General features: G+C 40.6%; 1 protein-coding gene across 1 annotated transcript in view; it reads right to left on the reverse strand.

Moving 5' to 3' along the window:
• The window catches only part of pcdh15b (protocadherin-related 15b), a 1,519,471-nt gene that overhangs the window by 355,192 nt on the left and 1,148,331 nt on the right, over positions 1-15,948 (reverse strand). Inside the window, exon 22 of the mRNA XM_072557866.1 lies at positions 14,599-14,731. Within this exon, the coding sequence (XP_072413967.1) occupies positions 14,599-14,731 (133 nt within the window). The remainder of the gene's footprint in view (positions 1-14,598; positions 14,732-15,948) is intronic.

The following is a 15,948-nucleotide window of genomic DNA, read 5'->3' on the forward strand; positions in this document are numbered from 1 at the left end:
CTCCCAGGTGCTCGGGTCAGGAATGTCACTGATTGGTTGCAGAGCATTCTGAAAGAGAAGGGTGAACAGTCAATTGTCTTGGTGCATATAGGCACCAATGATTTAAGTGGAAAATGAGATGTGGTCCTAAAAGCAGAATTCAGGGAGCTAGGAGAGAAGTTAAAAAGGAACACTTCAAAGATAGTGATCTCAGAATTACTACCAGTGCCACATGCTGGCCAGCGTAGAAATGAAAGAATAGGCAGGATGAACATGAGTCTTGAGGGATGGTGTAGAAGGGAGGGGTTCAGATTTGTTGGACATTGGGACCGGTTCTGGGGAAGAGGGGACTATTACAAATTGGGTGGTCTAAACTGAACCAGATTGGAACTAATGTCCTTGAGGGAGTTTTTGCAACTGCTGTTGGGGAGGTTTTAAACTAATGTGGCCGGGGGCTCGGAAACAGAAGAGAAGACAAGTAGACAGAGAGTTGGAAACTGGCGATTGTAAGAATCATGAAGTTAGCAGTAATAAGGGGAAGAGTAGGCAGAGAGCAGATGAACACAAAAGAACTGGTGGCCTGAAGTGCATATACTTCAATGCAAGGAGTATAGTGGGTAAGGCAGATGAATTTAGGGCCTGGGAATATGATGTTATTGCAATCACAGAAACTTGATTGAAAGAAGGGTATGATTGACAACTAAATGTTCCAGGATATAGACGCTTCAGATAGGACAGGGAGGGAAGTAAAAGTGGGGAGGAAGGAGTTGCATTGCTGGTCAGGGACGATGTCACGGCTGTACTAAAGGAGGACACTATGGAGGGCTTGAGTAGTGAGGCATTATGGGTGGAGCTGAGAAATAAGAAGGGTGCAGTTACATTGGTGGGGCTGTATTACAAGCCTCTCAACAGTGAGCATTTGGCAGAAGAACAAATAGGTAAACAGATTATGGAAAGATGTAGAGGCAACAGGGTGGTAGTGATGAGAGATTTTAACTTTCCCAACATTGACTGGGATACACTTAGTGTCAGAGGTCTGGATGGTGTAGAATTTGTAAGAAGCATCCAGGAAAGTTTTCTAGAGCAGTATGTCAATAGTCCTATGAGGGAGGGGATCTGGTGTTGGGGAATGAGCCAGGCCAGGTGGTAGAAGTTGCGGTGGGGGATTTATTTGGGAACAGTGACCACAATTCTGTAAGTATTAGAATACTCATAGACAAAGATGAGAGTGGTCCTAAGGGAAGAGTACTAAACTGGGCCAAAGCCATTTATATCAAAATTAGGCAGGAGCTGGGAAATTTGGATTGGACACAGCTATTTGAAGGAAAGTTCACATTTGATATGTGGGAGGCTTCCAAAGATAGGTTAAAGATAATGCAGGATAGGCATGTCCCATTGAAAGCAAGGGATAGGAAAAGCGAGATTCATGAACTGTGGATGACAGGAAAAATTGTATGATTAGCCAAGAGGAAAAGGGAAGCAAGCATAAGGTCCAAACATCTAAGAACACAACAGGCCCTGGAGGAATATTCGGGGAATAGGACCAGTCTTAAACGAGGAATCAAGCGAGCTAAAAGGAGTCATGAAATAGCTTTACCGAGCAGAATTAAGGAGAATCCCAAAGCCTTTTATTCTTATAAAATTAGAGAAAGGATTGGGTGTTTCAAACCTGAGAAAATGGGTGAGATTCTGAGTGATTACTTTGCATCAGTGTTCACTGAGGAGAAGGACATGATGAATGTTGAGATTAGAGATAGAAGTGTGATTACTCTGAATCACGTTGACATAAGTAGGGAAGATGTGTTCGGTAGGCTAGAGGTTATGAAGATGGACAAACCCCCAGGACCAGATGGGATCTATCCCAGGTTGCTGAGGGAGGCAAGAGAGGAAATAGCTGGGGCCCTGACAGATATCTTTATAGCATCTTTAAACACAGGTGAGGCACTGGAGGATTCCTCTGTCCCCCTGTACAAGAAGGGTAGTAGGGTTATTTTAGGTAACTACAGACTAGTGAGCTTGACGTCAGTGGTGGGAAAGTTGTTGGAGAAGGTACTGAGGAATAAAATCTATTTATATTTGGAAAAGAATGGGCTTATCAGTGATAGGCAACATGGTTTTGTGCGGGGGAGATCGTGCCTTACCAACTTGATAGAGCTCTTTGAGGAAGTGACCAAGTTCATAGATGAAGGAAGGGTTGTAGATATCATATACATGGACTTTAGTAAGGCATTTGATAAGGTTCCCCATTGAAAACAAATGGAGAAAGTGAAGTCACATGATGTGCAGGCTGTTCTAGCTAGGTGGATAAAGAACTGGTTGAGCAACAGGACACAGAGAATAGTAGTCGAAGGGAGTTTCTCAAAATGGAGAAAGGTGACCAGTGTTATTCCACAGGGATCAGTAGCTGGGGCCACTGTTGTTTGTGATATACATAAATGATCTGGAAAAGGGTACTGTTGGTCTGATCAGCAAGTTTGCAGATGACACGAAGATTGGTGGAGTAACAGAAAGCATAGGGACTGTCAAAGAATACAGGAGAATATAGATAGACTGGAGAGTTGGGCAGAGAAGTGGCAGATGGAGATCAATCCAGGCAAATGTGAAGTGATGCATTTTGGAAAGTCTAATTCTAGAGCGAATTATGCAATAAATGGAAGAGTCTTGGGAAAAGTTGATGAGCAGAGAGATCTGGGAGTTCAGGTCCATTGCACCCTGAAGGTCGCTGCACAGTTGGATAGAGTGGTCAAGAAGGCAAATAGTATGCTTGCCTTCATCAGACAGGATATTGAGTATAAGAGCTGGCAGGATATGTTAAAATTGTACAAGACATTGGTTCGGCGCATTTAGAATACTATGTACAGTTTTGGTCACCACATTACCAAAAGGATGTGGACGCTTTGGAGAGGGTGCAGAAGAGGCTTACGAGGATGTTCCCTGGTATGGAAGGTGCTAGCTGTGAAGAGAGGTTGAGTAGGTTAGGATTGTTTTCATTAGAAAAAAGGAGATTGAGAGGTCCCTGATTGTGGTCGACAAAATCATGAAGGATATATGATTTGGAGATGCCGGTGTTGGACTGGGGTGTACAAAGTTAAAAAAAATCACACAACACCAGGTTATAGTCCAACAGGTTTAATTGGAAGCACACTAGCTTTCGGAGCGACGCTCCTTCATCAGGTGATTGTGACAATCACCTGATGAAGGAGCGGAGGTCCGAAAGCTAATGTGCTTCCAATTAAACCTGTTGGACTATAATCTGGTGTTGTGTGATTTTTAACTATGAAGGATATAGACAGGGTAGATAGAGATAAGCTTTTTCCCAGGGTGAAGGATTCAATAACGAGAGTCACACTTTCAAGGTGAGAGGTGAAAAGTTTAAGGGGGATACACACAGCAAGTACTTTACACAGAGGGTGTTAGGTGTCTGGAATGCATTGCCAGCAGAGCTAGTAGAGGCAGACACGGTAGATTCATTTAAGATGCATCTGGACAGATGCATGAGTAGGTGGGGGGGCAGAGGGATACAGATGCTTTGGAATTTGGTGACAGGTTTAGACAGTGGATTTGGATCAGCTCAGGCTTGGAGGGTTGAAGGGCCTGTTGCTGGGCTGTGAACTTTCTTTGTTCTTTGCTTATGTCTGCATGCGTTTCCTTTGGGTGCTCTGGTTTCCTCCCACAGTCCAAAAATGTGCAGATCACATGCACTGGCCATGCTAAATTGCCCATAGTGTCCAGGCAGATTGGCCATGGGAATTGCAGGGTTACAGGGATAGGGTAGGGGAATGTGTCTGGGTGGGATGTTCTTCAGAGGGTCAGTGTGGACCCAGTAGGTTGAATGGCCTGCTTCCACACTGTAGGGATTCTAGGAAGCTTAGCAGTCTGGCATTTTCCCTACCATCAAAACTGAGGCAGCTTTGGTCAAGTCATACCAATAACAGCTCCTGATTTTGACTGTGATATATTGTTCCTTGATCTAATAGTATTCATCTGGAAAATGTTCTGTCCTCCTCCAAAATCTCTACTTCTGGGATTATTCTCTGTAGGTATGTATTCACCTATTTCTACTATTACTCACTTCCTTTTTTCCCCTTTTATGTTTAACCTCTTTTTTTCCCTTATGTATTGTACCCCAACAATAATTACTGGCAAAACACCAGTTTTAACATATAAACTGATGACACCCAGCTCGAACATTGCACAAAACGCTGAATAATTTGGAATTGTCAAATTGCTTGTCCTCAGTGGAAGAAGAATAACGTTTTTCATCTGAATATTGATTTCATCAATTGCATCTTATTCATCCATTAATTGTCAATATTTCTGCAACTTACCTCTGTCCCTGCAGACTAAACCTGATAGTGTGTAACTTCAGTGGGCCCCATAGCATCCTGACTAAGGTTATTGAACATATCTATTCATCACTATTTGTGATCATCATTATCATCTTCAGCTTCCTCATTTCATTTTTACAATGTTGAAATATCAACCTTGCATTTATCATCACAAGAGGTGATCTATCTAACTGCATACATTCAATGCACATTCTGATTTATTTAAAACTCTCACTGCATTCCTATCCATATGTTCTGTTCACCCTCCACACCATTTTCTCTGAGCTATATTAGTTCCAAACCTAAAGTAGTAACTTAAATAATCTTCTGTTTCTTTACAATTTCTTCCACATCTTTTAACCATCCCACCAGAGCTGTGTAATTTCACAGTCAGTCGAAATCTTTTAGTTCTCTGACTCCACTCTCAGAGCGCATACTGCCATGGGTCTGGAGTCATATGTAGGCCAGAAAAAAATCTGCCGTAAGGTTACATCTAACCTGGGTCACCAAAATATTGCTTGGATCGCTGGAATTCATAGTCCAGGGATAATAACACTAGGCCTCCCATTGAAGTTCCTATACCTGGTGTAGCGGCAGTGGCTGCAACATTCATTGCAGATGACTTTCTAAGATATCCTGGTGTAGCTCTGAACCTGGAAGATCAGGCTTTGCACTGTGCCACCTCAGGATGGGCAACAGCAGAGTCTCTGGCAAACCAATGCAAAAGCTCAGCTGGAGTGATAGTGCTGGGTGGATAAGTAGTGAGACGTGGCAGCAAGTTTGTGTTCTCCAGAACCACTGACATTCCACTGGGACAATGACTCAGCAACCCTCGTCAAGTCCTTTTAAATAAGACCATAAGACCATAACACCATAAGACATAGGAGTGGAAGTAAGGCCATTCGGCCCATCGAGTCCACTCCGCCATTCGATCATGGCTGCTGGGCACTTCAACTCCACTTACCCGCATTCTCCCCGTAGCCCTTAATTCCCCGAGACAACATAAGAGACAAATACTCATTCCACAGCCAGGAAACCAGCAGTCTAAGACTACAAGGCAAAAAAAATTGAAATTTCACAACCTTAGTTTGAGTTTCTATGATAACATGCAGACATTGAATAACTCCTACTTGTTCTGCAATGGAATGTTGAGATATTGGGCATCAGGTACTCGTTCATGGTTCAACACTGGAAAGGTTCAGTACCGAGCTCTGTGAAAGTGTGCAGTCAGATTCCTTCTTGATAGTAAGAGTAGACTTTCTGTCCTGCCTACCAAAGTGCCAAGCATTTCATTGTGCATGCCCATCAGGCTTTTCATGTCTGCCACCCCATTAAAATCCTCACTTGAGGCTTGTGCAGTAAGACCAGTATGTTATCATCGTAGAAAAATGACACCAACACTATTATTTCTCTATGTCCTGGATGCAACTATGAGTAACAAGTGCAAACTAAGCCTTGATGCTACCCTCTAGAATAAATGTAGCACCAGTATCTGAACTGCTAGCTGGGCTGAGATCAAATCATGGTGTTTAGCATCACTATCCTGCTCCTCTGGTGGATAGGGTGCTTTGATCTGAATGATGCCAAGCTTCTTGAGTTGTTGATGCTGCGCTTGTCCAGGTAAGTAGGCAGCATTCCACCGTACTCCTGACTCGTGCCTTGAAGATGATGGGTAGAGTCTGGGGAGTCAGAAGGTCAGTCACTTGCTGTGGGATTCCTATCCTCTGACCTATTCTTGTAGCCACAAAATGTATATGGCTGGTTCAGTTCAGCTTCCACATCAAATATACAGCCCAGGAGCTTTACCTCCAAAGGCTCATGCTGGGAAAAAGTAAGCCTTCCTAGGTGTCTTGTATCCTCTAACTGTAACCTCCTTCAGTGTCAAAACCCCCTTTTAATCCTCATCCCTACCGATTGCTCATCAACATTAACCTCTCAAACTCAGTCCCCAATCTTCACTTGCCCCTCAATGCTAGCAGGCCTCAAAGATTCTCTACGTTAACCTACAGTCTGGCTTCCAATAACAGCTCTGACTAACACTTGAACCTACTGCTGCTGGGATTACACAGCTGTCAGCCAATTGATGGTATAGTAGGTCTATCAGATGAAAATTCCTCCCCAGGGAGTGGCAAATTAGCTTATTAACATCTGATGAAGATTAGATTACATTTGATTCCCCACAGTATGGAAACAGGTCCTTCAGCCCAATAAGTCCACACTGACCCTCTGAAGAGTAACCCACCCAGAAGCCTACCCTATATTTACACCTGACTAATGCACTTAACACTACGGGCAATTTAGCATGGCCAAATCACCTGACTTGCACACCTTTGGATTGTGGGAGGAAATCGGAGTAGCCGGAGGAAACCCACGCAGACATGGGGAGAATGTGCAAACTCCACACAGACAGTTGGATCGAACCCAGGTCCCTGACATTGTGAGGCAACAGTGCTAATCACTGAGCCACTGTGCCATCCCTTTAAATGGCTGCGGGGATACCCAGTTCCAAAGGAGTCAGTTTCCCTGCACAATCTTTTCGTAGCGAGTCAGGATCCTTGCATTAAAAAAAGCCTGCTCTAAGTGTTTTTATAATGTTGTAGTTCAGAGATAAGCATTTAATTTTGTTTAAGTCATTCGACAGTACCTAGGCTTTATACTTTTCACAACAGTTTTAAGGAAATAAAATATACTTTAGATGAAAAATACATTTAAAAAATGTAAGTGTTTCATGAATTAATGCACTGTCTGATATATCATCATCAGCACCTCTGACTTTATAAGATGGGCACTTAAAAGATGAGTATCTATAATATAACATCTCTGTGTCTGGGTTTTCATGTTCTCTTAAAACCTTTGCTTGGAAAGAAGTAAATTATCAGTTGGAGCTGTCTGAACAGAGCAAAATGAATTAGTACACTGTTGAAGCCAAAAAAAAATAGCTTAACAAACAGGTCATTAAATTTTTATTACATTAGACTTTGCATTCACTGGATCATATTCTACTGTCTCTGTTATCCACATGTAAGGGAGTACCGTCAATGTGAGGGAGCTTTTTGCCTAAATGAGTGTTTTTTTTGATACACTCATAGATGTGGGGATCATTGGATGGGCAGCATTTATTGGGTATATCTGGAAATTTGGTCCCTGGGGGAAAAGAGACATTTTAAGTTAATTGTGCTACAAGAATGAAGGTTTGCTAAATGGAAGGTTCTGCAAAATGGTTGGGAGGATGGGATTTTTTTCTCCCCCAGGCTCCTGCGTTTGATTTCCAAATTTGTGCTGCAAAAGAAGCAGGTAAATCAGTAACTGATATTATATAATTATCAGCATTGCATTACTTCACCAATATTGTGAAGTTTCTTGGCAGTGCTAAACTATGTGGGATATGCAGATGATTTCCAACCAACTTGTCCAGAGATGTTGTTATACACTTCTGGAGCAGGTGAGATTTGAATCTGGGCTTCCAGGCCAGGAGGTAGCGACACTACCACTACAGCACAAAGGCTCTAATGAGATATAGGCTGTATAAACTGCGGATGCTGGAATTCAGAAACAAAAATAGAAATTGCTGGAAAAGTTCAGCAGGTCTGTCAGATTCTGTGGAGAGAAATCAAAGTTAATGTTTTGGGTCCAGTGACCTTTCCTCAGAACTGATGCTAGTTGGATGCAAGGCAGCTAGAAGGTAGAGGCTGTCTTCATTGTAAATTACGATATTCATAATTACTAAGTAACACAAATTAGAGGTAGCTTAGTGAGTTTTGGGAAGATTTGTAACTCAGGTTGAGGTTTTGGATGTAGGTTTGCTCACTGAGCTGAAAGGTTGATTTCGAGACATTTCATTGCCTTACTAGGTAACATCTTCAGTGGGCTTTATGCAAAGCAATGCTGAAACTTCCTGCTTTCTATTTCTATTTATATGTTTGTGTTTCTTTGGGTTGGTGATGTCATTTCCTTTGGTGATGTCATGAGGAAGCAGTGTCCTTCCTCATCCATATGTGAGGATACTAGTGAGAGAGAGTCATGTCTTTTTGTGGCTAGTTGATGTTCACCTATCCTGGTGGCTAGTTTTCTGCCTGTTTGTCCAATGTATTATTTGTTACAGTCCTTGCACAGTATTTTGTAAATGACGTTAGTTTTGCTCATTAATTTGCTCACTACAGATGAGGAAGGACACCACTTCAACTGGGCAATACATCCATCCTAGGACAAGCCAAACAAAGACACGCACGAGAATTCCTAGAAGCATGGCATTCCAACCAGAACTCTATCAACAAACACATCGAGTTAGACCCCATCTACCACTCCCTGAGCAAAGGAACCAGAAGTGACTTCACCACAGGAAATAACATTAACAAAGGAAATGACATCACCAGCCCAAAGAAACCCAAACATATAAATAGAAAGCAGGAAGTTTCAGCATTGCTTTGCATAAAGTCCACTGAAGATGTTGCCTAGTAAGGCAATGAAATGTCTCGAAATCAACCTTTCAGCTCAGTGAGCAAACCTACATCCATTAGAGGTAGCTGAACTGTATTTATGCTGCAATTGCAGAATATGGAAGCTTCTGCATACTGGTGTAATCCAGGACAAATGTAAGTAAGTGTTGGTGGCTACAGGAAATTCAACTTATTGAGTTGGTCCAAACAGTAGATATTGTGATACATCAGGGAAGGAATGAATTCCCTGGACACTTTATTCCAGGACACAGTTACACCCCTTAGAACAGGATCTTCTGATTTGGTTAGCAGTCAGAGACAGGTGGGTGTGACTATAATTGAAGCAGGTAAGGTGACCCAGAGTACAGGATCTCAAGTGCCTCAGCCTTTGCAATTATATACTGGGGGGATTTGAGGTTTTCTCAGCTTGTTTGGAAGAGAGTGACTGTTGCAGGGTAGATAAACTAGCTGCTTGTGGTGCCATGGTACAGAAAACAAAAATGAATGTAATGGTCGTAAGGGACATTGTAGTGAGGGCAAGTGACACTGTTCTCTGCAACAAAGAGAAAGAGTGCAGACTGCATGTTATTTACGTAGTGTCACAGTTCATTATTATTACTCTGGGCTGGAGTGGAACTTGCGGTGGGAAGAGGAGATACTAATGGTCACGGTCCATGTCGGTACCAATGACCTAATTACAACCAGGAATGAGGTTCTATAAATGGAGCAGGATAAAGTAGATGCTATGTTAAAATCAGAACCTCAAAAGTAATAATCTCTGGATTTCAATTTGAGCCACATGCAAGTGACTGTAGGATGAATAAAATGAGGGAACCTAAGGTGTGGCTCAATGTTTGGTATGGGAGAAGTAGGTTCCAGGTCAAGAAACAATGGCACCAGTAGTGGGAAAAACTGGATCTGAACTGTTGGAATAATCAATGTTACACTCTGAAATTATTTAAACAGAATTCAAGACCATGTTTTTATGTGAGAGGTTTATTTCAGTTTAGTCACACTTCATAAAACTCACAACACACTGATTCTAAGCCTTCCATAATAATAAGTATTTTCTAATCAACCTGTTCAGATTATCATTCATCTCAGAAGCACATAGGACTGGAAATCAGGCCCTCTAGACCAGAGATAGGGAGACTATCTCTGCACCACATGAACTCTCATTACTTCATATTCATACAACCAATTCAAACCGATCAACTCTTCAAAGCACATCTATCTTCTGTTCCCTCATTCCCTTAGGTTGCAGACCATAATATATGATGACAGTCTACATCTGAACTATGTTGGAGCTCATTCTCACAAGGCACATAATTAATGTGGTAGAAAAGGTTCTGAACTAAACAGAAGATGAGGGATCGAGCCTGGTTCAAGTATAACAAGGCATAAACTTGAGGGCTGAATATCAGATACTAATGTAGGAAATGAAGGTGAGAGAATGGAAGGAAGACCCATGACAGTCTACCCCAGTCCAACACTGGCACCTCTACATCATGGCAGGAAGTGACAGTGTGAAAAATATCCTGAAGCTTTAAAGGTAACAAAAAAACCAAAGTCTCAGCACCTGAATGCATGTAACAAAGTAAATGATGTAAATGAATTGATAATGCACATTGAAGTGAGTAAATATAATCTGACAGCCAATATATCTCATTATCTCCGTCTCTCATGACTCTCTCTCTGTGTAATGGCAGGATCACAAGGATTTGTGTCTGAACATTAAGGGATATGCGACATTCGGGAAGATTAGGATTCTAAGTGGACAGGTAGCACTCCTGATCAAAGATGGTATCGGTGCAATATTTAGAGATGACTTAGCATCAGGAAATCATGATCTGGAATCAGTTTGGGTGGAGATGAGCAACAGGTGCTGAACAAATCACTAGGGGAGTGATCCACAGATCCTCGAATAGCTCTCAATGTTGTCTTCTCTACATCGGGGAGATGGGATGCCAACTCACGGAACATCTTGGGGATCATCTCTGGGACACGCACCAAACAAGCCCACTGTCCTGTGGCTGACCATTCCAACTCCCCTCCCACTCCACCAAGGATATGCAAGTCCTGGGCCGCCTCCAACGCCAAGGCATCCAACGACTGGAAGAACAACACCTCATCTTCCACCTTGGGACCCTTCACTAGTTTCCTAAACTCCCCCCCCCCATCTCATCTCAGATCCAACCCTCCAACTTGGCACCACCCTCTTGACCTATCCTACCTGTCCATCTTCCTTCCCAGCTATCTGCTCCACCCTCCCCACCGACCAATCACAATTACCCCTCACTTGCATCCACCTTCCCAGCTACCTCCCCCCTAACCTCACCCTCCAATTTATCTCTCAGCCCCCTTCCTCCCCCTCCTCTCAACATTCCTGATGATAGGCTTATACCTGAAATGTCGACTCTCCTGCTCCTCGGATGCTGCCTGACCTACTGTGCTTTTCCGGCACCACACTTTTCAACTCTTATCCTCAGCATTTGGAGTCCTCACTTTCTCCCCAAATAGTAACCACAATATCGGATGAATTATACATAAGGAAATATTGGATGCTTCTGATAAAGGGACAACAATAATTAGGGGTGATTTTCACCTATATACACACCAGAAACCTCACATCAGTAGCAGTAGCCTCAATACGGATTTTGTGGAATGCTATCTTACAACAGCAGCATCTGGAACTAACCAGAGAACAGGCTGCACTGGACTTGGTATTGTGTAACATGACGACACTAATTAATGTTAATTAATGACTTTGAAGCAACACTACCTCTTAGGTAGGAGCAATCACAATATGATTGACATCCAATTTAAAGGCAAGAAGAATGCGTCTAAGATTAATAATTCAAACTTAAATAAGGGCAACTATGTGGACATGAAAGCTGAAGTGAACTGGGATTTTAGGCTTGGAGTTAGGTTAGTAGAGAAGCAGAGGTAAACGATTAAAGGGATATTTCAGAATAAGTATATTCCCACTGTAAAATAAAAATTCCAAAAAGAAGTGCAATCAGCTAAGATTAACTAATGTAGTTAAGGAGAGCATCAAACTTAAGGAAATAATTACAATTGTGAGTGGCAAGTCAGATAACTGGTCAGAATTTTTTGCTGCACTCTGCATCCTTACATTTCAATTCCTCCACTCCACTATTCTCCCTCTCTCGATATCCCTGCCTCCCATCTACTGCCTATTCAACATTTCTCATTTTCCCTTTACCTGAATTGAACTATTAGCATTTCTGAGCTCTGTTTGACCTTAAAGCTGTTGATACCCTGCATACAATACTTTGAGAGATTGACAAGTATCAGTTGTAAAACTCTGGATTGATAAGCTACTTTATGACAACAACTCAGTACATGGCTTCTCTGCAGCTACAACATCAAAGTTATTTTTGAGACTGACCAACATTATGCATGGTTTGTTATGATCATCAGCACAGCTGGTCGTCTAAGCTTTCTTGCAAACATTCACACCTCATACCAGTCTGCTGCACAGACTATTAAATGCTATAGTTCAGTGAAGAAAGTGCAAATTAAAATCAAAGGCATATTTTTTGATAGCCTCAATTGATGTATTTTCATAATATTCAGCAATTCTGGACTTACAAAAATAAACGAACCAATAAATAAAATCCCCAAAGTTCCTCAAGGCTATGAGAGTTAGAAGCAGGTGTCATAGCTGTCATCAGGCAATGTTTTTTTTAAAATAAGGTTCTCTAAAATAATGAAGTATACAAATAAAATCTGAACCACTTGTAGATAATATTTTTAATTTCAGCTGTGAAGCTGTGAGAGATCCAGCCCACTCATTAAAATTGTTTTCAGACTGTCTCTAAAAAAGACAATGAAAACATGGCTTGGCACAGCCATGTTGGTCAGTAGCAATGAAAAAGTCAAATTAACTTCACCAAAAGTATAAGCCATTAACCCAGAATTTTCAACTGTGCATGTCAGTCTCCTGTAGGCTCTTAAAATTCAAGGAAGAAATTAACCAAGAAAATAATAAAAGACATAAAGACACAAAGAAATAATTACAATTGTATCATTTAAAAAGATATATTTGTGAGCATAGAATCTTAAGTTGCTGTTCCCATCCATGCTTCTTTATGAAACCAGCGACCCTAAAGAAATACTTGTGTTCAAATTGAATATGAAAGAAATCTTAACATATACTTAAAGAAGTACAGGATGTAAATGTATCAGGAACCAGAATTTACACAGAGTTGAAACGTTAATATAGCAAAACTGCTCAGTGTTAAAATGGCTGATTTTGGCAGTTCGTGGATAAGTGACAGTTCTTCCTGCCAACCCCAAAGAAAGTAGACACAAGAATATCGTAGACCCTGTCACATGAATTTCATACTTTACAATTTTAACTTAATTCAAATGACAGGTCAACAAAGTCCCCACAACAGTGATGTCATTAGTCTGCTGAATAGCTAATCTCATTGAAGAATTTGCAACGACAGCAAATAGAAGGTTATAGGCATTACCATTATCACATTTTATAAACTTTACAGGGAAAAAAAATTATGATACACACAAAGGAACAAGATAGAAGCTGAGTGATCATGAAATTGTAAAAAAAAATTCAAATTTATTGTTTCTAAATTAAAGAAATGTGTTATCCTGTAGACATCTGCCAATGTTCCACAAATTGTAAAATCATCTTTCAAGGCTGGAGGGGTTATTCATGAGTACTTCGGGGCAATTAAAGATTGGTAACAAATGTTAGTCTTGCAACTGACATTCTCATCCATGGAAGAATAGAAACAAACAGTTGTGTCTTAGGACACAATTGACAACCTGGTTACACCTCATTCTACAAGGTGTCACCTTTCAGAGTATTTTTAAAATAGCAGTTACAATGCTGCAAAAGGGAAGTTTCCTGTCAGTTTAACTCATTTCTAAAGGGTGCTATATGTGGCTAGTTCAATGCCACAACCTTTAGGAGAACTGAAGACCACTGGCAGTAAAGTGTGAAAGCGCAAAGCTGTTGTCAGTTTCACATTTCTAATGACAGTGAGTGTAATTAACACTGATGATAAAACTGAACAGTGACAGTTTTGCCACCATTATAGTCACAAACATGGCTAATTACTTGCTTAGACTTTGGTCAGCATTAAAAACATGAACTTCAATTTATTTTTCGAAAGAAGTGAGGATGGAAACATTGCCTTGTTAGTCTGTCACATTTGTGAAAATTAAATTTGTTTATGTTCATTCTTTCTTGTAAAAAGCAAACATTTGATGAGGACACATTTAAGAAATGACTAAATCACCTTTCCCAGCTGACTAATAGCCACAGCTAACAGATCCAACTCAGGATCAGATGACTGATAAATTCAACCTAGGTGTAATGACACAAGATGAATTTGGAAATAAGCCCACTACATCTCATTTAAAGGCAGCTGTATAAAGAACAGAAGTGTACAATATTGACCAAAAACCTATACTGATCAAGACATGCAAGGATCATAATAGTGTGACCTCTAAGACTGCAATATAATTATATTGTTTCATTTTCTGACATCTTTTGCTAAAGTTAATACTGATACTGAACCATCAGTAAAAAGCTATTAATTGCTATCCTTCTGTTATATTCAAAAGCTGTTTAAATAGTCATGTGTGATACCATACCAAAAACGTTTGTTCTGGTGAGATGCCTATCTGACTACGATACAGAAAAATTACCCAACTTTGTGTCATTTATAGAGTCATTATGTCATTAGCAGTTCAGCAGCTTTTAAATCTTCTATAATAAATTATCAAACAAATGTTTGTTGTCTCAAACAGCGATAGCAAACAATAGACAAAAAATAAGTAGGTTAGAAACAATTATTTACCCTCAAATTCAGCAACGTTGCCCCTGTTCTCATAGCTTCACTCACTTCAATGTTGTACAGCATTTGTGGAAACCTTGGAGGACTCTGGTTGTTTGGAGGAAGAACCTCAATATAGACTGTAGTAATTGAGCTTCTGCAAGGAATATGACTGCATTATCAAAAACTGCATGATATACATATCAATATTTTGAAATACTCTTGAGAAATCTGGTTAAACAAAGCAAAGCAAAATTAAATAAAACTTTGTACTGAGATTGCCACAAATTGTTTTGATTGTTTGAATTTGGAGGACCATAAAACGAATGATTCAGTTCCAGAAAAAATGTAATAAAACATAAATTAATCCATTACACTATTCTCTTAAAAATATAATAACTTGACAAGCAACTCAACAAAATAATTTTTAAAAATCACTTGGTCTGTCAACGCTCCTTTTCCTGCATATTTCCTACGACTTAAAGATGTAGTCACAACTGTGACAATGCTACGGCTTTAAGAGGTGTATTTTGCCGTGGTTTCTTTTAAGAGAGAGATTGAATGACAGGTGAAGAGCAGTCTGTGGTAACTTAAACAGCTTGTGAGGCCTTGGATCTTTTTAAAAGAAGTTACAACAATAGAAGCAGCCTATTTGGGTGTGGTCAGCTTTCACAGACCAGGTTTTTTTAGGTTTTATTTTAGCTTTTAGATTCAGAAGCGAGTCTTTAAAAAAAAACTATTTTTCCCCTCAATCAGTTATAGCTCAAAGCTGGTGTTTCTTGTCCTACTGCAAGCATTCCATGGGAGAAAATCTGTTTCCTGAATTTGCTTTTTGCCAAGAGGTGGGTTTATGGGATGTTACTTTCTTGGAACCGTTAATTAGTAATAGTTACTCTATCTATTATACTGTTAAGAAATTCTTTCTTTTATTATGTTTTAACTAAAATGTTTGAATAAATTGTTTTTACTTAATGTCGAGTAGCTTGACCAGTCGAATTGCATCTAGAACATAACACTTTACATTTGCCTTTAAAATAAGAAAGGTTATGGTCTAGGCTACATTCTTAAAATATTTTGAGGGGTCCATAACATATCATAATGTTCAAAGTTTGTGAGAAGATTTGTAGCTAGGGTGCTTTTTGTTGTGGTTCTGTTCGCCGAGCTGGGAATTTGTGTTGCAGACATTTCGTCCCCTGTCTAGGTGACATCCTCAGTGCTTGGGAGCCTCCTGTGAAGCGCTTCTGTGATCTTTCCTCCGGCACACTACAAATGCCGGAGGAAACATCACAGAAGCGCTTCACAGGAGGCTCCCAAGCACTGAGGATGTCACCTAGACAGGGGACGAAACGTCTGCAACACAAATTCCCAGCTCAG

Source organism: Chiloscyllium punctatum, chromosome 38, assembly GCF_047496795.1.
Source record: "Chiloscyllium punctatum isolate Juve2018m chromosome 38, sChiPun1.3, whole genome shotgun sequence".
NCBI classification, from domain to species: domain Eukaryota; kingdom Metazoa; phylum Chordata; class Chondrichthyes; order Orectolobiformes; family Hemiscylliidae; genus Chiloscyllium; species Chiloscyllium punctatum.